At 38.2% G+C, this 27,845-nt stretch overlaps 1 protein-coding gene across 4 annotated transcripts in view; it reads right to left on the bottom strand.

Moving 5' to 3' along the window:
- The window catches only part of PDZRN4 (PDZ domain containing ring finger 4), a 352,510-nt gene that overhangs the window by 40,698 nt on the left and 283,967 nt on the right, over nt 1-27,845 (bottom strand). For all 4 annotated transcript variants that reach the window (XM_032347824.1, XM_032347825.1, XM_032347826.1 and 1 more), the window contains 2 exons: nt 22,174-22,430; nt 19,013-19,115 (listed from right to left, as the gene is read on the bottom strand). In XM_032347824.1, the coding sequence (XP_032203715.1) occupies nt 19,013-19,115; nt 22,174-22,430 (360 nt within the window). The remainder of the gene's footprint in view (nt 1-19,012; nt 19,116-22,173; nt 22,431-27,845) is intronic.

Raw genomic sequence — 27,845 nt, 5'->3', positions numbered from 1 at the left:
AATAATCACCTTATTAATAATCAAGAGAAAGTATATTTTATTGTAATTTTTTTCAGGAGAAAGATTTTTAAGCCACAACACGATACCTGGTGAAAGCTAATTATCACAACACGATAACTGGAGAAAATTATGTCTGGAGAAAATCATAAGTCTAAAAATGCCAAGTTGTTTTTGGGAATGTGGTGCCTAGTATCACCTTCATGCTGGTATGCGTTAAAATGGTTCAGGGCTCACTGCTTAGTGAATGTGCATATCCAATACCTGGAGTTCCCCTAGAAAGCTCTAACATGCACTAGTCTCTACACAAAAGATTATTCATAGCAAAACTGTAACATTATAAAGCTGGAAACAACTCAAATGCCCACCAAGTGAGTACCTAAACTATGCCATTTTCATAAATGTTAATCCTATAATAATAGTGAATGTTAGTGAATTATAACTATACATAACAACTTGGATCAACTAGGCTCATAATTCTGAATAAAAAACATAGCTTTAAGAAGAATATGTTCAGTATGGCTGCAAAAATATTTAAAGATAAAAAGTTAAAGAACATATTATTTAGAGCTACAAACTTATGTCACAAAATTATACAGATAAACAAGATAGTGATAAGCATAAAATTCAGGATAATGCTTACTCCCAAGGGAGAAGGTAAAAAGACAGGATTAGGGAGAAGCACACACCGGGTTGCAATGTCATGGTAAGGTTCTTTTTCTACAGCTGGGTGTTGACTAGACAGATGTTTACTGCATCTCTGTTTGGAGGCAAGTTGATGTTGTAGCATAGCATTATTGAGACTATTTTTAGATCTGCCATTACAGACGTCTGTCACTATCCTAAAAATACAATAGAGAAAAGTGAATATAGAAGACATATCTTAGCTCTTTATGACACCAAAAGCATAAAGATAGGCAACCATTACTTCTCCCTGAGGTAACTCTTGCAATGAAGCTTGGTGTGCATGCAGTGACCTCAGCAACCTGTCTGGGCCAGTCCAAACTGGATGGAGGGAAAGAGAGTGGGCTTCAAAAACATTAGGTCCCACAGAGGATATGATCATCACAGTTGAAGCCAGAAGGAAAGAAAATTTCAGATTTTACTAGGTAGTAACAAGACAGTTTGAGAGCACATAGGAGACCCACCCTGAGGATTCTCAGAAGCTTCTGGAAAGATTCTGAGAGGTATCTTCAAGAACCCAAACAACTGGGGGAGAGAATACGGCCAAAAAACATACTGTTGTTTTTATTGTCCGTGTTTCATCTAAACCTAGGCATTCCCTAAGAAAACCGTTGAAGTGCACTTAAAGTGAATAATAGATGTTCATTTACTGAGGGTAGAGATTGTATATTTATTTTATACTCATTTCTTTTATACTATCCCACATGCTGTAAAAAATAAACTTCCCATGAATGAATGAAAAAACCCAACACACCTTCTATAAAACACTGTTAAGCGTGTGTGATACTAGATATTAGGGATACAGTTTTTACAAAAACAGAGGATAGCGCACAGGCACATGACTTACTGTAGCACTACAGTGCCGTTCTGTTGGTCTTTTAATACTATTAGGCATATCCAAATTTACTTCAATATCTAATCTAGGACAAGTAAATATGTGGGAAAGGGCCTGTGCAAGCATGTGAATCCATGAATTTATTAAGGGGAACAAGAAGCAGGTGTAATAGATAGAGATAGTAATTTAGGGACACATGGAAATTCAGAAATACACAAACACACTCCTCACTAGAGCTCCGTCCCTTCCAGCTTGGCAATGCCGCTGGTACCCAGCACCCCAGGCAGACACTCCCTCTGGATGTTCCTGGCAAAATTGCAGAAATTCTGCAAATTACTTCTATAATGGGCAATGGAGGGGAAACACTAGATGTAATTCAACATAGGGAAAGCCGTTTTAAGTACTATAAAATGTTTTCTAATGATGGAGTCTATTAGGTCTTGGAATAATCCCAGCAGGAGAATGTAAAAGGAGTCGGATAGGAAGGACTTAAAAAAACCTCAATGAAACATGGCATTTCAGCTGTCAACTGGGCAAATACTTGCAACAGAGGGAAGGCAAAACCTTTCCAACATTTCCAGGGTTATAACAATTACTGAAAACTTGTGTAATAGAGAACACCTTGCAATTCACCATCTTGAGCCAGAAGGTAAAGACCATGGCAGTTTCGAAGAATCATTAGCTGCTATCTAGAGAATAAAAGATCAGTTGAATCTTCAAAATATGGTTTCCTAAAGTAAATGATAGGAGGCGGAATGGTCTGGTGATGAGGAGGGGATGCGTGCCATAATTAGTGTCCCTAGCTGCTGCAATCATCTTGTTTGAAGAAGATGCCCATGTTAAGAAGTCTGAGTTTCAGGGCACCTGGGTGGCTCAGTGGGTTAAGGCCTCTGCCTTTGGCTCGGTTCATGATCCCAGAGTTCTGGAATTGAGCCCCACATGGGGCTCTTTGCTCGGCGGGGAGCCTGCTTCCTCCTCTCTCTCTGCCTGTCTCTCTGCCTATCTTTCTGCCTACTTGTGATCTCTGTCTGTCAAATAAATAAATAAAATTAAAAAAAAAAAAAGTCTGAGTTTCCACCGTGAACGGATGTTTTGTTCGTGAGCATACCATGAGTAGACCAGGGTTCCACCATTGCTCTATTCAGATTTCGGTTCTTTCCTTCTTAGATTTTGCAGCAATGTGTTCCCGTACACAGAGAACCACAATCTCATTAGTAAAGAGAAGAGAAAGCAAAAGTTTACTGTACAGAACTGTGCTGTGCACTTCTCATCAGTGTGGGGGTGATCCTCTGAGACTCTCATTTCTTTCCTTCACAAAAGCAGAAGATGAGCTTTAAGTGTCTTCCTGTGTATTTAATTTAAAAACACCAGCCACTCTATTGTTCAGAACTAAGTCCTTTTAATCAAAAAATGGCTCCTTATTCCTCAGATACCTTCCGTGCATGAGGTAATGAGCATTTTAGGATTTTAGAAGTACATTGCACAGTAATCCCTTGGGCTTTTCTATTTCACAGAATTTACTACCTATTTTGCTAAATGCCTACAGAGAATTGGTCAAATTCACGCTTTCCCTTTTAAAGATATTGAAACTCTTCAGTTGTGAAACAGCCTAATGAAAGTAGCCTCTTTATCCTTCCCCCACATTTGCAGACTAGTCCAGAATGAGTATCTCGCATAGGTAGGCATAGCCTCAATGCATTTGGGGGCTATTTGGGTGGAAATAGAAAAGTCTCAGAGCGAGACAGATCAGTCTAGAGGTAAACAGGCTAGAAGCACTGGCAGCTATGCCCTCACAAATAAGACTCTGGTCCCTGCTGCTGCCTCACTTATCAATTCTGACAGGTGACTGTCTTGACTCCCTGGGACATTTATCAAAGAGGACAGATCATGCCGGATGTCAAGTTTGCCGGAATGACTTTGGTTAGTAGCTAGGCTCATAACCACTTGCCATGCAGGAGAACGATAACACCTATATAATTTTTGCTTATTTAAAAAAGCCAACAATTTATTTACTGGATTTTAAACTCTACCATTGACACCCCCTTAGTTCCAATCTTTTTTGTTTGATACCTGGTCCCTAGAAATTGGCCCCTAATTTGTGTCTCTTCTTTGTTTTTTTTTCCCTCCAAACTGGTCCTACACATGCCTACAAAACTGGGTCTAAATGGAACACAAGTCTGATTCCGTGGTGACTCTTCTAGCATGAATTATCTTCCATGGCCTGTAGTAAAAGCCCAAGGTATTCATTACGACATAAAAAGTGTTTCTGGACATGTGGGTGGCTCAGTCAGTTAGGTATTTGACTTTGGCTCAGGTCCTGGGATCAAGCCCTGCATTGGGCTCCATGCTCAGAGGGGAGCCTGCTTCTCTCTCTGCCCCTCCCTTGGCTTGTGCTCTGTCTCCCTGTCTGTCTCTCCAATAAATAAATAAATAAAATCTTTTTTTTTTTTTCCAAAATGTTTCTTTATCTGGCCCCTGCCTACTTGTCTAGCCTTATCCTATATCTTTCTTTACTTCTCAAAACTTACTCTCTAATTGGACTGAGCTATGCAGGTCCTTGAACTGGCTGGGCTTGCTGATGCCCTCACGTGTTTGTACTTGCTTTCCCCTTAAATGTCTGCTTGTTCAAAATTCTTCTTAGGTACCATTTCCTCTCTGACCATTCCTCTTACAGCGCATGGCTCACAGCAGTGTAATTATATATGACTTTCGGTTTCCACATCTGACTGTGAGCTCCTTGACAGAAGTCAGTGTCTTATTTATTTATTTTTGGCTCTCCAATGCTCACATAGAATCTGAAATATCATATTGCTCAAAAGTATTTCTGAACTTAACTGGGGTGGACAGATGAAAGGAAAACATCTTCATTTCACAGTAGAAGTGGAAGTCATTTCAAAATTTTTGCTCTAAAAGCTAAATTTAGTGTAATATGAAAAATAAAATATAAAAGTGTAAAAATCCTGCGTGTTTAATTGTATACTATGGGGTACCATGATCAGTATTTGCATGCAGAAGGACTGAGAATTTAGAGTGCAATTTTATTTCTTTCTTAGCTTTCCCCAACTTTTATTATCAATCTTTATCATTAATCTCAATAAAGCTGGAAAAAAGTTTAAAGTTACATGTTATATGTTGAAAACATATATGATAACACACAACATGTAAATTTAAGGTGTACAATGTGATGATTTGTGTGTATTGTGAAATGATTACCACAATAAGGTTACTTAATACCTCAGATAATTACCTGAGATTGGTGGGGAGAACATTTAACATCTACTTTTTTAATAATTTTCAAGTGTATAATACAGTACTGTTAATTATCATTACCATTAGACGCTCAGAATTTATTCATCTTGTAACTGGAAGTTTGTACCCTTTGACCAACACCTTCTCATCTCCTCCAACACTCAGTTCTTAGCAGCCACCATTCCACTCTCTATTTCTTTGAGTTTGGCTCTTTTAGATTCCACATGTAAGTGAGCACATACAGTGTTTGTCTTTTACTTATCTCACTGAGCACTAGGTATTTCCTTCTTTTTTCATGGCTGAAAATTATTCCATCATCTGCATATACATTTCCATTATCCATTCATCCAATGATGGACAGTTAGATTGTTTCTAAGATAATCTCTTTGAGATAGTGATTTCATTTTCTTTGGATATATGTCCAGAAATGGGACTGCTGGATCATAGGATAGTTCGAGTTTTAACTTCTTGAGAAACCCTTATACTGTTTTCCATAGTGGCTGCACCAATGTATATGCTCCCCAAAGATTCTAATTCTAAATGGCAGACTATCTATCTATCTATCTATCTATCTATCTATCTAATCTCCATCCCAACTATTGTACTACATGGTTTCATATATTATCTCACTTAATATTAAGTACTCATTATTGGGCCACCTGTCTGGCTCAGTTGGTAGAGCATGTGACTCTTGATCTCAGGGTCATGAGTTCAAGCCCCACATTGGGCATAGCACATTTGTAAAAACAACAACAACAACAACAACGTATATTAATGTTATCTTCTTTGCACAGCTGAGGAACCTGAGGCTCAGAGAGGTCACACAGGTATTGTGCAATGGGGTTTGAGTTGAGCCTACTTCAGGCTGATTCCAAATATACCCAAATATAATTTTCTTCCAATCAGAGCGATACAATCAGACTTTGATTTGTTGGAACAAATTTTTTGAGGGGTTTTCTTGCAAATTAGTGGTAGGTTACTTATAGGGGACAATAAATGAGGACTTAATGAAGGCAATTTATTTTATGTAGTTGGAATATAAAACAAAATACTTTGGGTGCCAGAAAATGTTCTAGAACTTTTTTCAGTTGAGCAATCTGATATCCAACAGGTATGGATCCGTCAGCATTATTATATTACGGAAGCCTACACTTTGTTATATGGCTACTATACCGTTATGCATGTGTTCAAGATCACTAAGAAAAATGACAGGAAATGATTATAAAAGTAATATCTCTGGACCTGAGAAAAGTCCTTGAGAAAACGTATGGCTTTCTTTCTTTTTGACACACATAAATAATAGAACCAGAATCTGGAATAGCCAGTCTCGTTTTTGAAAAAGTGGTATTAATGTACTTCCTCCTATGAGCGTCAGATAGTAAAACTAATTGAATATCCACATGTGCTAAAACCTCTATGAATTGCTCTATGTCTTTGAACTTGTTTATCCATCCCACAACAGATTTATTGCATGAGATTTTATTACTAAAAATATTTAAGGTAGAAAAATTCTAAATCATAGCATTTGGAAATTTAAACCTTCAAGTCAACACGGAAGAAAGTAAGTAATAGGAAACTCTGGGTTATCTGAAGGACAGAAACCAAAGTTATAAGTCCCTTTTGCTTTCATTTTGGAGAAATATTAGTTTCTGTACAAGGCAAATAGGAAGCCTATTAAATCCTTCCCAACTGGGACCAGTTAGTGATATCCCCAGTCATGGAATCACAGTTTTCTTTTAAATTTCCCAACTACTTTGTTCATTTATGTTCCTAAAGCATATTCAAAACTTTTGTTTAAAAGGATTCCCAACTGTCTTTATTTGGCAGGTATTATGTTTAAGTCAAAGAAAGAAAAGTTCTTTAAGGATTATCAACTTCCTGGCTGCAAAAAGGCTCAACAGCTGTCCATGGATCCTTTGATTACTCATAAACATCCTCTGGAAAACAAACTATCCTTCTAAAGGTTATTCAGGGGTTTTAGACCTCTCTCATAAGACAAATCACAGGCAATCACACTTTATAGGACATATTAATTTTAGTTTGTTTATAAGAGAAGGTGAAATATTATATACTCTTGACGATTATACACTCTAGGAAAGAACACCTACTCAGTTACATGCCAAGGGGGAATTTGAATAAGAAAATAAAATAATGAACATCTACTATTTTTATAATCATACATTTTTTTTATGAAAAAGAAGAAATTCATGTCTAGTATCTGCTACTAATTAGCTATGTACGTGAGTCTTTTAACCTTTATGGGCTTCAGTTTCCTTTGTCAAGTAATCAGCTGTGCTTCTAAGGTCTTCTTGTGGTTCAAATTCCATCATGTCAAAGTTCTCTTAATCTTAATTCTCTTCTGTCCAAATACCACTTAATTGTTCTTTATCTAAATGTGTTTATCTATTTTTATTTTAAAGTTCTACCTCCAATATCTATTATTATTATCTGAATACTAATATCCTTTTACATTTGAAAAGGGAGCTCTTACTTCTAAAGTGCACACTTCTTAAAAATAAGCTATTTATGGCAATCCCCCTTTTGTTACTGCTTCCTATAGAAGCCTTCATTTCCTCCTGGGTGGACTCCAGACTTTAAAACCTGGTCTCAGGAAAGTGAAAGAGCAAATGGTTTCAATGTGTTTTTCAGAACAAAGAAAAAAAGTTACAGATTTAACTTTCAAGGTTTGGCTATTGAAAAACAAGTAGAAATATAAAAAGGGAGTATCTACAAGAAGGCAAGGACAATGAAATAAAAATACAGGTAAGAGTATTTCTAGGACTGATCAAATTTTAAACTTTGGCTGATGAATAATTTCTGCTGTAGAACTTCAACTCACAATTAGGCCTGGCTTCTGAAATAATGGACTCTATAACTTGCATCAACCAAGTACAAACACATATTGCCTTAAATGTCTTGTACTAAGAGATGAAATATGGTCATTTAAAATCCAATTATATAGTTAAGTATCATATCTCAGTTCAATTAAAGTGATTATCAACTTTGTGCCATTCATTTTTGCATTATCTCAATCTCTTCCATTTATAATGACTATGCGTGTAGATATTTTTTGTTGTTTTTAAAAATACTGCTGTCCAGTGCTTCATCTGTAAACATCATTATTATAATTGACATTTTTCTCTGGGTTTAAAATCGGCCAAAATATTTATTTGCTTCATCACCACATTCTAAACACCCTACTAGCCAATGAAAAGACAAAGTCAGAGGCTTTGTGACTATGTGTGTGTGTGTGTCTATGTGATATGTTTAGGTATGCTTATTAGAACAGTAAATAGTAAGTTCCAATTCTAACCAGAAAAAGTTTTATTTTCCTTAGTATTTCATTTGAGAAAGAAAACAACTAGATGAAAAGATGATTAACATCTAAAGAGCTGTAACTCTAAACCTTAGTCATATAAGCCTTTCATTTGCTAGCCTGAAAGTATATTTAAAATTTAGTTATTGTTGCAATAAGTCCACTATATGCTTGGTACTTGGAAGACAAAGATGCATAAGATAAGGTCCTCCACACTGAAGAATATCAGAGATTTATAGGGGAGCCCAAAGTGGGAACAAGCAATAATAATACAATAAGGCAATGGAAGAGGGTGCAGAGATTAGAAACTGAGACCCAGTGCTTATTTATTTATGAGAATAAGTATAAAATCTTATGTTTGTCAAATATTTAGCTAGGAAACATTTTTGTCTCTTTGTTCTCATTTCTACCTCTACCACAAAGTCAATTCATCAGTTCACAAAGGAAGTCAGCAAGAGAGGAAGAAGGAATAAGAGGACTCTAAGACTGTCAGAATACAATTAACAAAATGACATTACTAAATCCTTACCTATCCATAATTACTCTAAATGTAAATGGATTAATTTTCCAATCAAAAGGCAGACAGTGGCTGGCTAGATTAAAAAGCAAGAGACTCAACTATAATATATTCTGCCTACAAGAGACTCACTTCAGCTTTAAGAACACATTTAGGCACAGAGTAGAGGATGGAAAAAGATAATCTATGCAGGTGGAAACTAAAAGAGATCAGGAGTAGCTATAATTATAGCTCATAAAATGGACTTTATGTCAAAATCTGTAACAACAGACAAAGAAAGTCATTATATAACAATAAAGCAGTCAATTCATCAACAGAATATTATAATTGTAAATTTAATATGTACTCGTCATTAAAGCATAAATATATTAAGCAAATATTTACACGTCTGAAGGGAGAAACAGACAACAATACAGTAATCCAGACTTCAACACCCCACTTTTGACAATGGGTAGATCATTAATAAGAAACTAATAAGGAAACACTGAAAATAAGTAAGGAAATATTGAAATGCTGAAAACCAGTAAAGAAACATTGGACTTCAAATATACTTTAGGGCAAATGGACTTAACACACATATACAGAACATCTGATCCAACAGTAGCACTTTTTTCTCAAACATACACAGAATATTCCTCAGGATATATTATACATTAATTTAAAAAACAAGTTTAGAACATTTAGAAGACTGATATCATATTAAGTATCTTTTCTGATCACAGTTGTATGAAACCAGAAATTAATAACAGGAGGAAGTTGCAAAATTCACACATATGTGGAAACTTAAAAACACACTCCTAAATAATCAGTGGTCAAAGACAAACCAAAAGGAAAATAAAAAATTTATTGGAAAAAAAAAAAAAAGAAAATGAAGATACAACATGGCAAAACTTATGGAATGCAACAAAAGTAGTCCTAAGAAGGAAGTTAGAGTGATGAATGCCTACATTAAGAAAATAAAGAACTCAAATAAACACTCTAATTTTACACCTCAAGGAACTAGAAAAAGAACAACCTGAGACCAAAGTTAGCCATTTTCTTAGCAGAAATAAATAGAGATCAGAAAAACAACAGAAATAACAGATGAAAATAGCTGATTTTTTAAGATGAGGAAAATTGGTAAACCTTTAGCTAGACTAAGAAAAAAAAGAGTGAAGTCTCAGATAAAGAAAATCAGATACGGAAGAGGAAACATCATAACTGAGACCACAGATATACAAGGGATCATGAGATTGTTATGAACCATCATACACCAACAAAATGGATAACCTAGAAGACACATGAATAACCTCCTAAAAACATATAACCTAACAAGTGTGTTAGTGAGGGAGTGGAGAAAAGGAAACCCTAGTGCACTGTTGGTGGGGATGGAAATGGGTACAGCCACTATGAGAAACACAGTGGAGGTTCCTCCAAAAATTTAAGAAAAAGAACTACCCAGTCCAGCAATCATGCTCTGGGTATATATATCCAAAGTAAATGAATACAAGATATTGAAGAGATATCAGGACTCCCATGTTCATTGCAATCTTATTCACAATAGCAACACACAGAAACAATGTAAGCATCCATTGATGGATGAATGGATAAAAAAATGTGATATACACCCCCAATGGAATACTATTCAGCCATGAAAAGAAGGAAATCCTGCCATTTGCAACATGCTCTTTAAAGATTCCAAAATTTTTTCAAAGACAGTAATTTGGTGGGAAAAAAGCTAAACTGGGATTGTTTTCTATATTTTTCTAATTAAAAAAATAAATATTGTGTTTAAATAAAATAATTTATAGTGCCTACAGCCTGTAACTGCCATTTCACCTTGGCAAATATTTATGGGTCAGCTGGTTCCAAACACTAAAGCTAAAGTCAGAGATAATATGGAGAGGTGTGCTACTTTCTACCCATTGGTAAAGTATGGTACTAGACATAGACCAATGTGTGTCCTTAAGTGTGTACACTCTCTATAAAAATCTAAAAGATGGGGGTTGATAGGACTGAAATGATAAAATATTTGTAAAATTTTAAGGATCTGACTATGGGTTTGTCTCATTTTGCTCAAGTGAGTTACATGGGCAGACCAGATGAGACAAATCATTCCAAATATTATTGGTATCCCCATGGAGCTCACATGTGAAGATGCTATGATTCAGGAGGTAAGTGGAGGCTTTAAGAGACAGAGCTAGAACTGGGACCACATTCCTTGTTTGGACATATTCAACTTGATTATATTGCCTCTGGAGGGAACATTGGAATCCTTATCTGGAATTTGCTTTATAGTGAAAAGACAGCTCTCCATTCTATGCCCCTTTGAAAATAGTTCTCTGAAAGCAGAATAGGAGATATTGGGGAATATGATTTAACACGCAAATTTTCACCTTAAACACGACCTCTAACACCTTTTAGTAATGCAAAGCAATCATCTGAATGTGTATCATGAGTATCTTTGAACAAAAATTGGATGTCAGGATTTTGATAAAATTCATATATGTAGTGGAAGTAATCTTCATCTTATATCTAGGTTTCTAGTATTTTAATAACCAACTTGGAAGGTTAAATTTGCTTTTCATTGTTTTCTGAGGAAATAAAGTTTAGTGTTCTCATAATCAGTGAGGTAAAAGATAATGGGCTTTATATTTATTTTATGAAATTACATGAACAAATTAACAATAATATTAATCTCATTTTTTTAAGACTTTATTTATTCATTTGAGAGAGAGAGCAAGAGAGAGAAAGAGAGAGAAAGTGCAAAAGCTGGTGGGAGAGGCAGAGGGAGAGAGAGAAGCAGACTCCCCCGAGCAGGGAGACTGACAGACTTACATGGGGCTTGATCCCAGGACTCTAAGACCATGACCTGAGCTAAAGGCAGCTGCTTAACTCACTGAACTACCCAGGTGCCCTAATATCATTTCTTCCAGGAAGAAATCTAAAAGAATTACAACAATTTTGATGGCTATTTCTTTCTAGTCACTATTTAGGGAGAACTTTTTTTTTTTTTAATAGAAAATCACAACTTAGGAAAATCCTTCAATTTTATAAACATGGGTTTTCAAATTAAGAAATTCTGAGTTACCTCTGCTTGGAATTTTAGGATTATATAAAGTTTCATTACAAAGTTTCAGCCTCAACTAAGGTTCAAGTTCTGAAACTAAGTCAAGTCTATAATGTAGTATGTAGGTAGGACATTTTTGAAGATGAAAGAAAGATGGTGCTACTCATAATTAAAGTGGAACTTAGCCATACATGGGGATAGCTTAGGGCATACCAGAATGTATGGTTATCCTACCAGGGAGTTGAATTCCAGTCATTCTTTACCTATGTAAGTCAGCTTGTCTGTTTAGTAGGGTTCTCCAGCTTCTAAGTGTGAAGTAAAACATGGATATTCTTGTTAGAATGGCAACAAAAACACGAAATCCAAATTTTCTTTTTTTATAGTCTGGCATGAGTGTATGTTTAAAATCATTTATTCCAATTATTAGACTGTTAATTGAAATATTAAGAGAAAATCAAAGACTTTCATACTTTATTTCAAATTTCTATTTTTGTCAGCTGTCTTCTCCCCTTTCCCCACCATTTCACCTCTTTGTATTTGTGTTCAGGATACTTACAAATAAGAACAGTAGCAGCAATGTCAGTAATTTATTCATTCCTCAAGCAAATATTTCTATATGCCCTCTGTGTGCTAAGGTATGTGGAAGGTAGGCTCTCCCAGTGATATAAAGATGCTTGGAAGTGGTTTCTTTAAAGTGTCTTCTTTAAAGAAGTGTCTTCTTTAAAGAAAAGAAAAGAAGTGTCTTCTTTAAAGAAGACAAACTATTTAGAAGAAAAAGATATGTACATAAATAACTATGACCCGAGACATAATGCAAAAAAGAAATTATAGAATGTGATATGGTAGTTCTGTGGTGGGACAGTGTGAGGAAAGCATTTGAGGGGCGGAAATCTCATCGGTGAAGGTGTAGAGGAAGGAAAGTACCCAGCTTTCTCTGAGTATTGCAGAGTTTGACCCCAAGATGCCTGAAAAAGTAGAGGGGTGGCAGAGTATGAAGGACCTTTCCTGCCAGGCAGAGAATTAACACAATTAGAGTTAACACAAGGAGTAGAGTCATACAAAATGATGAATGGGGGAGCGACCCAGTGAGAACTCTGTTTGAGAACGGCTGGTCTGGCAGGAATTGGTGAATGGATGAACTGCAGAGGCTAGGGGATGGAGCCCAGGAGACCAAGGAAGAACCTAGAGATACTCTCCTACACAAGGGAGGAAGCACCGGTGATATGAAGGAGAAACGTGCCCCAGAGAGTCTAGAAACACAATCCCCACTACATGACAGCTTCTGGGTTGCCTTCCATGACTGAGATTTTCATCTGCTAGAACTTGAGGAAATGGTGGTGTCATGAATAGATACTTCAGTGAGCCGACTCTGATAGCATACCATCTTATCTTAAATGTTCAAGTAATAAAAATATTTTCACACTTCATCTAGGTCGGTTTTCAATTCAATAAATTTCCCACAAGAATGAAACCTATTAAGGTGATTTTTTTTAACGGATGATTTTATCGCCCCAGTGGTAAGTGGTATAAAATTATTTCATATATTTCATTAATAATTCTAAAATGTGACTAACAAGTGGAATAAAAGGGACTGGTGAAATATAAAGCACACAGTGAATCAAAATAATTCTGAAAATGCTACACTTTCACACTCTATGCGCTATTGTCTCTTTTCCCTAATATCCAATGCACATATGGATAATATTACCATCTCTTTATAAATTATGTCTCACACCAAACATATTCTTTCCAGCATTGGTTTTCAAACTCCTTGACACATTTCCCAGAGACCATCAGAGTCAGGGTTGGCTACTTTGGGAGGCTCTCAGTTCTCTGTCCATGGTTGTGTTTCATAAATTTGGGGATGATCCCTTGGAGAGGAAGTTATAAAGGAAGTACTGGGGTGGATTAGGGAATATATCAAACTCATATCAAGTATGAGATTCTTATAATAATCGGCAGGAATGAATTTACATGGAGACCATTAAAATTCTATTTCATTTCTTATCTCTCTCCTCATTCTCCTGGACCTTTCTTTAGAAGTGCTGAACTGAAACAACAATGATGCTTGGATTAGAGAACCCTTGACATTAAAAAAAATATATCTCTATTTGCAATAGCCAAGATATGGAAACAACTAAGTATCTGTCAGTGGATGAATAGATAAAGCAGATGTGGTGTGTGTGTGTGTGTGTGTGTGTGTGTAAGAAGGAAATCCTGCCATTTGCCACAACAGAGATGGATCTTGAGAGCATTAAGCTAAGTGAAAGAAGTCAGAGAAAGATAAATTTGCACACTATTATTTTATGTGGAATCTAAAAAAAGAAAAAACAAGTCAAACTCACAGAAACAGAGGATCAGAGTCAAAAGATGGTTTCCAGAGACTGGGGGTGGGGGTGCAGCAAAGAGGGAGACATTGCAGAGAGGTATGAACTTAATAAAAAAGGAATATATACCTATGAGAAAGAGAGAGGATATCTGTTGTAACTGCATGGTGGTCCCAGGTTCCTTTCCAATTCCCTTGTACGAAAAGGTCCAAAGGGACTGCATTGCTCAAAAGTTGGTCCATGCAGACAACAGGAACCCTCCTTTGTTCATTCACCAAATATGAGCACCCACTATGAAATGGGTGATGTGATCGATGACAGACAGACAGACAGATAAGTTCTCTGCCCTCACAGCCTAGAAAGGAGCCACCAAGTTCTACACACACACATGAATTTTTCCCCAAGTTTGCTTCACAGTCATGAAGCTGCTTGAAAAATATGACCAAAATCTAGTTAATATTTATCCTCTTGTTATTTTTTGAATGACCATATTCTTGATTCATAATTCTCTTTTTTTTAACTATGTACAAGAGAGATTATCTACTCAGATTGTCACAAATATTATGCACCTATTCATAGGGATCCAGGTCTGGAAAACAAATTTTGCAAAATGACCTTTCTCAGCATAGCACAGGATTTATTACACTTTGCATAAGAATTGTCTAGAAGAACCTAGTTAATGTGCTAAATGTTTTTTCCTATTTCTACATAGGAGCCTGGGTTTGGTTTTCAGTTGATATATACACAGAACCCTGACATACACTTGTCCTCTTCACCCTTCTACTTTTAACACCTCTTCAAGCCAACTTCTAAATTCCTTCTTATTCTGATGACCACGTATTCAGAAGGGAAACTCAATGTACACTTAATTCAGATTCTTGGGTATTTAGCCTGATCTCAGGAGGAGGAGTAGAAATGTTTTGAGTGGCATTTCTAGGTGATGAAAACCACCAGATTTCGAAGTGCTACTTAAATTATTTGCTTGTCTTGGCTAACCTGATGTTTTATGCTGTCAAAATGTTGGACTTTACTATTAGTCTAATATTACTTCTCTGACTCTTCTCTAGCACATTGACTTTTGAGAGTTAATGGTAAATGCTGCAGAAAATTCAGCATCTTCCTTGCACTCGAGCAGGGGCAAACATATCTTTATTAGGGGTTGGGTGAAAGGGCTCTATATTTCTTGAAGCCTTTCCCTTTAAATTATTTCTGGTAGAGGCTGGATTTGAGATCTGCCTCTGAGTTGCTAAGGGCTATTTATGATTTATTTCAACCTTTAGCTGGCTCTAGGAAAAAAGTGCACAAAGTTGAAAATAAAGAAGAGAAGACGCTTAATCCTCAGTAGTATTTCAGTGGTATGGGGCACCCTGACTCTTAGGATGGGTGCATTATTTAAATTTTGATATTTTTATTATTTCTCTCACAAATAAAATTAAAATCCTTTATCATTTTTAATTGGAGAACAAGGGCCATCATTTATAGAAGAGAACACACTTAAAGCTATGAGTCTTTTAATGCAGACTGGTCCTCTGAGACTTTTCTGTAGCACAGTGAGGAAATTTTAAAGCCAGTCAAATAATTTTCCTAGGCAAAGTGGTGATAGGCCATGGTGAGATATGGGTGTCATTAAAATTTCATAGAGATCCCTAACGCACCAGAGTCACCATAACATTGACATGCTGACTATAATATCTCCAAAGAAGCATTTGCTGCCTATCATGGCTCTGAAGGGAGCTGTTACAGTCCATCAATGCAATAATCTGCATGTTAAAAAGTCCCTAAATATGTATTTACAAGATAGTCAGATCTGTTTTGGTCTATTGGGTCAATAATCCAGGCACTCAAAGTCCCTAAATATGTAGGCACAAGATAGACAGATCAGCTTTGGTTCACTGAGTCCATAGCAAGTAGGTCTTTACAAAGGGGCCTCTACAGTTACACAGTTGGCATTTTAGCAAGTTCAGAAATGTAGTTCTATGCACTTCCTGTCTTTTAAAGAGTGGGTTTATTATGCTAGTTCCAGTGGATGCCAGAAGCTGTGTTTCCCTTCGGCCTATGGTATTTTGTTTTTTAAAAAGTCAGAAGGAAAATCCCATTTTTAGCCCAAATCTGTAGCCCAAATCTCATTGCAGCCTGGAGGCAAATGATGGAAACACGGACATTTAGGCAAAACCCTGTGCCCAGGGATGGATGCTGTCCTTCCAGACCATGCCTCAGCCCTTTCTGCCTCACCATCCCCGGGCATCCACCTTGGCTTACCTGACTATGCCGCTGCAGCCTTTGCTTCCTATGCCCAACACGACTCCCCACCCCCTCAGTGCCCCCATCCTCCTGCAACTGTCAGATTCATTCTGGCAACCAGAGGAATCTTGCAAGGGTTTCAGCTCTTCTACAGCAACTTCCCGTCCTCATGGGAGAAGTGAAAGGTGCCTCAAGATAAGCCCCTCCTCTCTCTGGCTTCTCCTCCTTGTCCAGGTTGCTAGGGCACTGGCCTCTGCTGTTCCTTAAGCACACAGGGCATGCTTCCGCTTCTGGTCCTTTGTACTTGCCCTTCCCACGTGGCTGCTCTCTTACTTTCCTTAAGTTTCCTATGAGAGAGGCCTTCCCCGACTTCCTTGCATAAGACAGCAAGACCCTGTCCCAACACCATGCGTTTCCTTTCTCCGCTACCCACGCAGTTGCTCTCCGTTAGCCCTGCCCATCCCGGAACAGGCTGTGTCTTTCCCGTTTCCCTGCAGGTTAAGCTGCTCCTGCAGAGGCTTCTTCCATCGCATACTTAGATAAGAGCCTGGCCTATTTTCAGTGCTCATTAACACTGAAGGTAGAAACCAATGGGAGCAGATGGAAAGGGAACCTTCCTCAACTTCTTCGACAGCCTGCTGATGTGCGTTCGTGTCTAGGTTGAGGAGAAATCTTCTCTTTTTTTGAGATGAAGTTCTCTCTTTAGCCATTAGACCTGTTTCCTGTAATCTTCTCTAAGAGGCACAGAAGCAGTCCTGGAAGGGGCTCGACCACTGCATCCTCAGAGCTCTGAGGGAGCTGAGGTCATCTTAGCTGGTCACAGAGGCACTTGACTGGTATGCGTCTAAGTATAACAGGGCAGAAGATGGGGCTGTGATTTCAACATCTCCCCACTTAATGTGGCATCCACAATCATCAGCAAGGCTGACAGCAGGGGACTAGATTTTACCATCTCATCTCACACAGCCGTGAGGGATGATGCGTGCCAGTCTGCCTCCTAACCGGGACAGACTGAGGAGTGCTAGGTAGAACCATTATTCTCTCCGAAACCTGGTAAATGATCCTTGGGATATTCCCCCATACCTCCGCCCCTCTGTTTTACCTTGTACCATGCTTTCAATGCATCCTTTCTCGTGATTGAAGCCTGTCACAGTAACGTCTTCCTTATTTAAATTTCACAGGAACATTCTTATTTCAATCACTCAGAAAGACACCTTCGGCAAGAGAATCACAGCTGACAGCAAATTAATGACTATGATGCTGTGATTAGTTGAGAATACAGGCTACAGAGGACCTGTCTGAGCATTTACCACTGTCATCATACTGAGGCTGGCATCTATTAGGGATTTATATTGTTCAAAAAAGAGGATGTGCTTCAGCTACAGTGAGCCCTACAGAAAGGTAAGGAAATCTGTCTGCACTGGAATATTCAATGATATGTTAATTAATTAACATAATTTTTACTGTTAACCCGCTAGCCTAAGCAAGTTTTTCTTCCATGCCCTCCCTCCGAATACAGATTTATTTTTAATAAAGCTTGAAGGCACAAACTAAATAAAAAGCTGAAGTGAGCTAGGTAAATCCAGTCCCTAAACCCAAAGTATTCATTAGCTGAAAGGAAAACATCATTTAATTTTGAATTATTTGGGTAAGTGACTCAATTTTGTAATTTGTTTTTCATGAGAAGACAAAACTTAATGGATATTTCAGTGCATACCAGTCCTTGAATAGATTTATAAAATAAAACTTTTCAATCAACTTAATGGAAAAGGGATGAAAAATTAGTAGGAACAACAACAACAACGCTGAAACCATCTACTCAGATGCTAGGTATCATCACACAAATGATTTCGGTAATCCCCAGCAATGACTTTTGCGGGGCGAAGATTTCAAATAAACGTCTATTTGCTTTGGGTGAGCTTCACGGAATCGGCCTTATTTGATTTCAGATCCTCCTAAGGGAAGAGATTTCAGGATTTCCAGGTTGTAAAACGGAAAAGAACATTTTGCTGAACTTGTATGACATCATCTAAAGCATTAAAAGGGCAGATAATCATGGGTTCTCTACCTGTTTACCAAAGCTTCTTTACCTTCCCAATCTACTTTATTTCCAAATGTCAGAGTGGTCTGAAACCTTTCAAAGATTTATAGACGGCAGCAGAAGAGGAAATATTAGGATAAATCCTTTAACTTTTGTGAAACCTTTTAAATAATTAATCGATGGGCTTTTGGAATTATTATATATCACAGTCTAGGTACTCTACCATATATGGTGTTAAGGCTAAACAATAAAAGGGCATTAGACCATTCCTCTTTCTAGAAAGTCAGTGAAACTACTTTTTATGGCATATACTTGAGTCACAAATAAAGAGAATGTTGAATAAGTGAAAGAAAATATACCTAATATAAAACAATTTAGTTTGTCAACTAAAACCAAAATACCAATGAATGAAAACAGAAGTACAATCTTGATTTTAAATATAATTTTTTTTCAAACTCTACTTGGAAATTACCTCATTACAGTAAAAAGAAAAAAATGTGGCTGCCATAATACTAAGTATGAAAATCAACAAAAATGCAAGCAAATTATTTTCAAGCTTATATTATAAAAATGTTCTCCAGTATATTTAAAATACTAGACACAAACAGCCCAAACAAACAATAGGTAAAAGAACTTACCCTCAATATGTAATAGACAAAATATTTCTCCCAGTAATAGTTAAATTTTTCTTGTTGTGCAAAACCCCTCGACCATAACTTCACGAAGAAATGTGAAGTGGTGTGAAAACGATCTTACCTCATATTCAAAGTCCTCTGCTCTGTCTGCATCAGCAGGCAAGCTGGAAAGATACTCATTGTCCTCATAAAACTCATGCTCCATTGGATGAAGAGAATGGCAGCTGTGGGGAATGTAGCGAGATGATAGAAATGGATCAAAAGGGTTGTTTTCAAGATTAAAACTGATTTTAGAATTTCACTTGTTTTCTCTGCTTTGCCATAAGACCTGTAGCAATCCAGGCTTTGAGTGAGCTGGAAGCTCGCAAAAAGCGATTGCTTTCTCTCTCCACTCCATGGGGTCCGTCAATTTGATTTTCTGAGAGAATACTAAGAGGAAGAGCCCATAGCCAGAACTGCACTCCAAAGAGTCTGATGTGAAATCTCTGACGAGCCATGGTGCGGGATACTCCCTGGCCTGCTTCCATTCCACCAAATGTGACTTGCTCCGTACCTGGGTGTGTGGCTTCTGAAACCACAGTCTACACAAAGAGGGGTTTCCTAATGCACAGCTCCAAACTGTTTTTTGAAATCTGATTTCAAAAGCACCCGTTTTTCAGATTGTAAAACATACTTGCCTTGCCCTCAATCCTTAAGACCTGCTTCCTTGTTCTCCCTCACAACCCACATTTTTCCCTCCTTGATAGAGGGCCCGTGCACAAATATTAATCAGCATTCATGGTGACACCTCGCTTGAAATTCCTATAAGCCATAGGGTTTCATAATCCCTTCCAAAAATTCAGAGAGGATTAAAGGAAATGAGGGGGACCTGGAGCATTGTACATAAATTTTATTTATCTCACTTCAGAAAAATGTTGTGAGTCATTTATAGAAGTGCTTTAAAATTGCTATATGCTATGATATAGATCCTATACTTTAGACCATGTGAAGGTCAAGTATAGTTTAAAGGCAAAGGACAGGAGGGCATCTCTATTTCTAGAAGTTAGTGAAAACGACTCAGTGCAATTAAGCAAGCTGGTGGCAGATGCGATCTCCAAGCTCTACCAGGGTGGACATTACCGAAAGACTGGAGTTAGTAGTATAAACCGTATCCTTATCTTTAGCCCAAAGGTGCACAAGAGACGCACCCTGGGGTCCTCACACCCTCAATATCAACATTCTACCATCTCTTCTCACTGCTCTCTATGGCTGTCATCTCCACATAGGGCTAATCAACGTGAACCCTAACAGCAAAAGCGGTACATGGAACATTTTGCTTGCTGGTCTAACAGGCAAACTGTCCTTGCTTAAATTTAGACTGGCTCTGAAAACCCATTTGGGCTGGTAAACCATTAAGCTTGCTGCTTTGGAAAACTAATGGGTTTCTCTTGTCTTTCAGTTGGTTAGAAGGGAGTCCTGCCACAAGGAACACCTTATTCATTCAATAAACATTTATTGTCTACCAGATGCGAGGCCCTCTGCTGAGGGCTAGAAATCTGTAGGTACACCAAATCCAGTCCTTGCCTTGTGCACAGGGTAGAGCAGAAAGGTGGGAATGTCAAATGTGAAATGTGAGACTTCAGGGGAAATATGAGAGCAGATGGGAGGGGGGATGTCCCTACTGCAGTTCTAGGAAGTTTGCTAGAAGAGGTTGCCTTTTCGCTAAGGTCTGCAGGACTTACGGAGAGCGACATAGGTTATCTGTTTAGAGAGTCGGTAGTGGGGTGGGACCTCTTAGGCTCAGAAGCCCGGCCCTATCACTTCCTTCCAATGTGACCTCGGCCAAATTACTTAACATCTTCCCTCATCTGTGATGGTAATAGTACAATGCACTCCCTCTGAAGACTGTTGTGAGGACTAAGTGGGTTCATAAATGTAGACCACTTGTAATGTTACCAAAAACATGCCAAATTAGTTAATAAATGTTAGCTGTTACTCGTTCAAGAGAGTGTTTATTGGAAGTTTCCTCTGCGTCAGGGAGCACTTATTAATATTCAGTCTTTGTTTGCCTGTGTATTCTTTTTCTCCTCCTCTAGAAGGTAGGTGGTGACTTTATTTTCATTCCCAGTTGCATGCCCAGCACCTACTTCCAGTGCCAGATAAAGGGGGCTATTTGATAAGTAGTGGTTGCTTGGATAGAGTATGAAGCAAGATAAAAAGCGTCCTTGCCCTCCTGGAACTTGAAGTTTCAAGGAGTGGCTTCCAAAACATGACTGTACCTTAAAATTGCCTAGGGAGATTTCGGCAGAAAGATTTGGTGCTTGGGGCTCACTCTAAAAACTCCTTTTTGATTGGTCTGAGGTAAGATTCAGGCATTGCATTGATACGCCTTTTTAAAATTCCCAGGTGATTCTAACGCACACCTGTGGACCACTGACACAAACCTAACAGAAGCCACTAAAGAGCAGGGAAGTGATCAGATCTGTTTTACAGAGTGCAGAATGGATTGCAGTAGGCAATGAAAATGCAGCCTCAAGAGACCATTGTTCTTATAAATCAAACTCTCCAATGTTTGAATATTTGCTGCATAGTGCACAGAGCAAAATGTATGGGGCAAACCATACTTCCTCATAAAATAAGACTGTACAAGTAAGATTATTTGAATAAAATCTCTCGACCTGTCTTTAAATGAGGTAAAAAATTGGGGAAAGATATTCCTTTAATAGATTCTGATTTCACAGCCCTTATACTTACTCACTGACAGTCAGAATCTTTTGTTGACATCTCAATATATTGGGTAATTGCTTTCTTCGGAGAATTGCACTTTAATTAAATTAATTTCCTAGCTTTTCCTTTAAAGAAGAGAAAAGCAAGAGGAAAAGAGAGAGAGGCGACCCACAGAGGAGAACAGAGTGCCAACACGCCACTTCTGTGTCAGTCTTAATAAGGTTTTTGGCAGCTTTGGTGAGAAAAGCTATTTCCCTGACCGGTACTCACGAGTCGCATGAGGTTTTTGATGGCTGGAAATATGAAGATGAACTAATCAGAGCCAGAATTGTTCATTGCTCCGCAGCAAGCATGATTCCTTACGTGAAGCAACTGTGTGGGTCAGGGAAAGTCACTCACAGGGCCAGCTGGGATCTAATTGGATATAGACACGATGGAGACGTTTTCCAAAGAGAACTGAGAGCCTGTCTCTAAAATGGTCAGCTTGCTAGTGTGACTGATTCTCTCCAACACCTACTTGGAATGCTGAATGAAAACAAATAGGGCTTTGGGGAAAATGACAGGAAAAAAAAATACCTGTCTGAGAGCAGGAAAGGACAGATGTCTGGCACTGGAGGGGTAGGCGGCCGAAGTTTTGCCAGAGCCATGATGTGCTCGAAGGTGATGTCTGTCTGAGTGCTAGCGTCCATGAGCTGCACTGCTGGGGCCGTTCCATAGGCTGGTTTACTGAGAGGTGTTCGTCTTAGCACCTGGACCACAATGGGCTCCTTGGCATTTCGAAAAGCTTCCACTGCCTCTTCATGGGTGGCTTTTGAGAGATCCTTCCCATTGACCTGTGAAGATACAAGGACATTGCTCATTGCAGAGAAAAGAACAGAGAGGCTGTCATCCTAGGTTAAGAAAAGGTGGGAGGCTAAGTTTAAACACCCGCTCTCATACGAAGTTTGCAAAGCATTATTTAATTGGACACAGACATTTATTGAACTTTTCACCAATACTCAGAAGTGAGGAAGATTAGGAAAACAACTCCTTCTTGGTTCATTCGTTAGGATACTGTCAGGATCATTAGTAAAGATTACAAAATTTGAATCACACATCGGCCTCAGAGAATGTTCACCCAAACCTTCAGATAGGTAGAAATGTTAAGTATATCTTTTTAAAAAAATGTTCTATCCATCTCTTTGTGGAATTTTCAATATTTAATCAAAGTTTGACTGGCTTGATATCTGATTTTGTGGGTATCGTCCAGTTCCTTTCATATTAATTGTTTTTAAATCCAAGACCACGTTATTGTCATAAAATCAAGACCATATTACCATACATTTTATTGTAAATCTTGGCTGTTCAAAGTGTGATCTGTGGACCAGCAACATAAGCACGAGCATAAGAGATTACTAGAAATGCAGAATCCCTGACCCAACCCAGGCCTGCTGAGTCTGAACAGGATCCCAGCTGATTTACACGCACTTGAAGGGCGCACTGCTCTAAAACATCTCTGAATATACTCTGTTCCTTTGGATCCTTGCCCGTTTTAATTTATACCAATTTACGACTCTCCAAAGTAGCCCTGGACATAACAGAGAGAGAGGGAATGTAGGCCTCTGTCACTGCTTCCCAGCAGGGCCAACTACTGGCATTTGGGAGAGAAAAATCATTTTTTTTGTGAGACTCTCCCATGCCTAATTACCAAGAGCCAGTGCTGTGCTCCAGCCTTTGCGGCACTCCAGACACCCACACAATTTTCTAAACACCCTTTCCAGTGGCAGTACAGACTGATCTCACATTGCTGTCAGTTTATTTCCCTAAAACCAGTCCTGATGACAGAGTCCATCGTGGAAGTTGTTTTAATAAAGGCCTACAGCATCCTGAAATATCTTCACAGTTCCCACCCTAGATGAATCAATAATGTTGGTTTTTGCAAATAGGAAAAGATACTTAGGGGCACAATACTGTGCTTAAAACCCCTGAAATGACACTCTTTCTAGACAATGAAGCCATCTGCCTGTTGGGGAGGCTCTGATAACAGCCATGCACCAGCAAATCCTTAGGGATCCCTTGGGTGACTTAAGAAGAAGCAAAGAAAGTCGCTGAGTTGCAGTCAGAGAGCAGTGGCTGACATCCAGATGAGCACATTCTCCCTCCCTGAGTAGACAAAGAATATGAACGTGCTCAGAGCAAGTGTGGGGTATTTGGGGGTAAATGATACAATGCCAGGTAGAAATCATCATGTCCTGTCGAGACAGGCTTAATGACCTGGAGGACCTAATTTACTCAATGGACCCTGAAAGAGTTAATGTGCCTTCAAAAATTGAGCAATTAAGTCTCCTCACCAGCAAAATATGTCCCAGTACAGTTCTTGGATCACTAGTAAGAAACTTCAGTAGACAATACAAATGGTTACCTACCAGTGTGCACACACTCATGAATCTTTACATTCTCACTCTGATTCTTTTCTCTATGGACTAAAGTTGACAATTATTGCTGCCTTGGTATTGGTACAACCTTGGAATGTCTGGATAACCTTGGGCATGTGGGAGTATGTGAACAAGGGACATCAGTGGACATAGTCATTCATTCCTTGAGCTATTGGTCTAGGGTACTTTGGGCCGAGGCCACCACTTTCTCTCTTGGGGATGTGTAATCAGCAGATGGTAAGTGAAATCCAAGAATGGAGAAACAAAACCTAAAATCTAGCCTCTCGTCTTGCCTGGTCTCATTCTTTATGTATCACACTGTGGTCAGTATTTAAGAACTCCAGGGTTGTAGAAGATGATCCAGTAGTAGACAAGATTGCTCTGCCAGAATCTATGGGGTAGGGAGAAACTGCCCTTTGTCTCCAGGCTTCTGCTTTATGGTGTCCCTTGAGTTTAGTGAATATCCAGTCCTGCAAAGTCTGACATCCTTCTCACCCTGAAAAGAAATCTTGGTCATAATCTATAAGTCTTACATTTAAAGTAACCCCTAATAGGGTAGAATGAAAGAAGACAGTGCCGTTTTTGAAGGACTTCAAACAATATCTGAAGGTAAAGAGAAAAACAATTTGTGGCTAGGGTGTCTTCCAGTCACACATTAAATCCTTCTAATGCATAAATTGTGTGTCATTATGTAGTGGACAGACTAATGCCATTATCCTATTTCTTTCTCAAGGTGGCTCAGCGCCTTGCCTACAATGTAGTCTTGGTATTCCTTTGTTTCTTACTTGTTTTTGTGATTTTCAAAGCAAGAGTAATTTTTAAAAAGTGAGTTCCTCACTGATTAGTGATTATTTCTGCAAAATCCAGAAACGTATAACAATTTCTGCAGAAACATAAAGATTACCAAAGAGTACTTTAGGCTGTGAAATAATTAGTTCTTATTATAATGTTCACTATATGCAGACAGTATTAGCGTTCTCACAGCAAGATCAATAGCTATTGATTCTAAGACCCGTACATTCATTCATTTACAATTATAGCATTTATATGTAAATTTCATTTTTTGCTTTAAGGACCATCAAATACAATCTTACAAAAGGACAGTCAATAAAATCTCAAATATCTTACTTCCCCATTGGGAATGCTCTTTTCTTCCAGTTATCATGCAGCTGACCTCTATTTTCATAAGCTATTTAATATCTCTCAAAGTAAAGAAGTCTATGACCTTTAAAGGCTCTACTCTCCCATGTGATCCCTTAGAAAATGTAAGCACTGATGATACTAAACACTTTTTTTTTTCACTTCACTTGAAGTTCATCAACATACTGTTAGCCTCCCCAAAGGTCACCATTTTATAAATTACGCCTTTCACAATAACAAAAAAGAATAGCTTAATTGGGGTTCTCTGGCAGTTGCTTTGCTCAGTTATCATCAGTTACAGTCAGGAAGAAGAACACTGGGAGACTATCTGAGGTTTTAATCCCATAGAAAAAAGTTTGAAATAAATTAACAAATAAATTAATAGCCAAACCTCATTTTTCCCAAGTGGCCAGACTCTAAACCAACATGGTGTCTGGTATTCATGGTGCCTTATCCTTATCATTATATTTCTTTTCCATCATATTCTCTCTCTCTCTCCTTTCCTTGCTTCCTCTCCTGCCCATCCCTCCTTCCCTGTCTCAACCTTGCTTTTGTACGAACTGCCTACAATTTTTATATGTTTTGTGAAATGAGACAGGAGATGGAGAAGCCCTCTGTTAAAGGTGTCCCACCGAATGTAGGTAGTCATGGGTGCAGATCACAAGTGTTCTGGGTGCCTAGTAAAAGGAGGGGGGAAAATGCCAGAAGAATAACAGGAAAGCTGATTTTCAAGAGGAAAAACTGCCTAAGAAGAGTTGGGAACAAAACTGATGGGAAGAGAAGTAATTTGAAAATTAAAAGAGAAATACGCATTGCGGGGCTTGAGTTTGAAGTTTTCATGCAGAAGGGTTTCAAAAACGCTGGCGATCTGATTAAAGCATGGCATAGAGAAAGAGACTTCATGAAGCTGTTGGTGAAAGGCACAGGTGAGAAGTTAGGGTGTCATAATAAACACGAAACGTCTACAAGATAATACCCTCTGTTACCATAACATCTGGCACGTTGATAAGTGTTCAAAATAGGTTCGGTTCTGCCTCTACCAAGCAACTGGAGGGCAACAACTAGAATAGAACTGCAAAGACGCACGTGATCCCTATCTGACCAGGGGCTAGCAGTCACACAATGGGATGACTGGACTCCAAAGGTGATTGAACCACCTGATTTGAGATAAATGAGAATCCAGAGCATTATACCTTGAAAGGGTTAGCAGAATTGGCCAAAACACCAGGAAGGAAAGAAGATGCCAATGATAAAAGTTCCAGGGTAGAAAGACTATCCTCATAACAACTACATTTGTGACTGGAAGCCAGTGGAAGGAGTAGCTGTAATCACATCAAACTTGCAGCAGCCGGAAGACATTCAGAGGAACTAGCAAACGGAGGACTGATGACTAAAGGAGACACTGATCACCAGCCATCCTCTGGGAAGGCTTCCCTCATACCCCAGCACTTAAGTTGAAAAATATACAGAGATGAAAAAATAAGTGTCTTGTTTCTAATAAGTTATTTTCCATTATATTGATAAGGATAAGGGGATAGGAGAAAAGTAGTGGCTTTTCAGCAATTGATGCAGAAGAAGTGTGAGCACATTTGTTGTGGCAGATGGGCTAATTAATCCATAAGCAACTTGTGAATGTTAAGTAAAGAATATAGCTTTTCATATGTAAACCATATCACGCCAATGTTTGATGAGGCTTCTGTCTAACGAACAATCTACCCTTTTGGATAAACTGCAAAATCTGGGCCACTTGTCAGTAACCTCCCCAGAGTGACTGGTGGCCTCAGCTTGGATATGAGCTGTGCTACTTTGATTATTTCTCCAAATCCAGCCACATGCAAAATTTTCTTGAGTATCAGAAAACAAACAGGCTTTTCTTTTTTTCCTTTTGAAGTGCAAACAAGTGCGTGAATAACCAAGTCACCCTAGCGTGTTGCCATTTCCAGAGTCAGCTGTTTGGGAATGATGAGAACTTCCAAATCTCTGTTTCCTCTTACGAAAAATCAGGCCTTTTTATGCATCTGTGCCTTTCATGGGAAAATACATACAGGACTACTCAACAGAGGAAGCAGAGAATACCTAACATTATGTACAATTTATATAACCCAATTTCAAGTTGAAAAGAAGTATAAAGCCCGGGAATATTGCTTGTTTCTGTTTACAAAAATTTTATTACTTCCTTTCTTCATTCATTCATCCGGTTGTTAATGGTCAGCTTTATCGAGATGTAGATGACAAGGAAAATTATAAGATATTTAACATGTCCATTGTGTTGATTTGATAGATGTATATATCGTTAAAGAATTCCAACCATCTAGTTAATTAACACATCCATCATTTCATGTACTGATTAATTAGTTTTTTTGGTGAGAACATTTAAGTTCTACTCCCTTAGCAAATTCCAATAATAAAATACAGTGTCACCAACTCTAGTCACTGTGGTCTACATTTGGATCCTAAGAGCCAAGCAGTATAATTCTGGTTGGCATACCAGTTTATAAGATCTTCCCCCTTCACAAATAAATGTGGAATTAATTTTGACTAGTCCCTATGAGAATGCTGATCAAATGCTCCACCTGATAATTAGGGAGGTATAATAAAAACATGTTCTAGTAACATTTTATATAAGGAGGAAACAATATGTAAATTACTGCTAAAATGTTGGATATGGAAGAAATTTAAAATAATCCAAACCCT

This window comes from Mustela erminea, chromosome 6 (assembly GCF_009829155.1).
Source record: "Mustela erminea isolate mMusErm1 chromosome 6, mMusErm1.Pri, whole genome shotgun sequence".
Classification (NCBI taxonomy): Eukaryota; Metazoa; Chordata; class Mammalia; order Carnivora; family Mustelidae; genus Mustela; species Mustela erminea.
The sequence above is the reverse complement of the archived record's forward strand: the minus strand, read 5'-3'. Positions and strand labels throughout refer to the sequence as shown.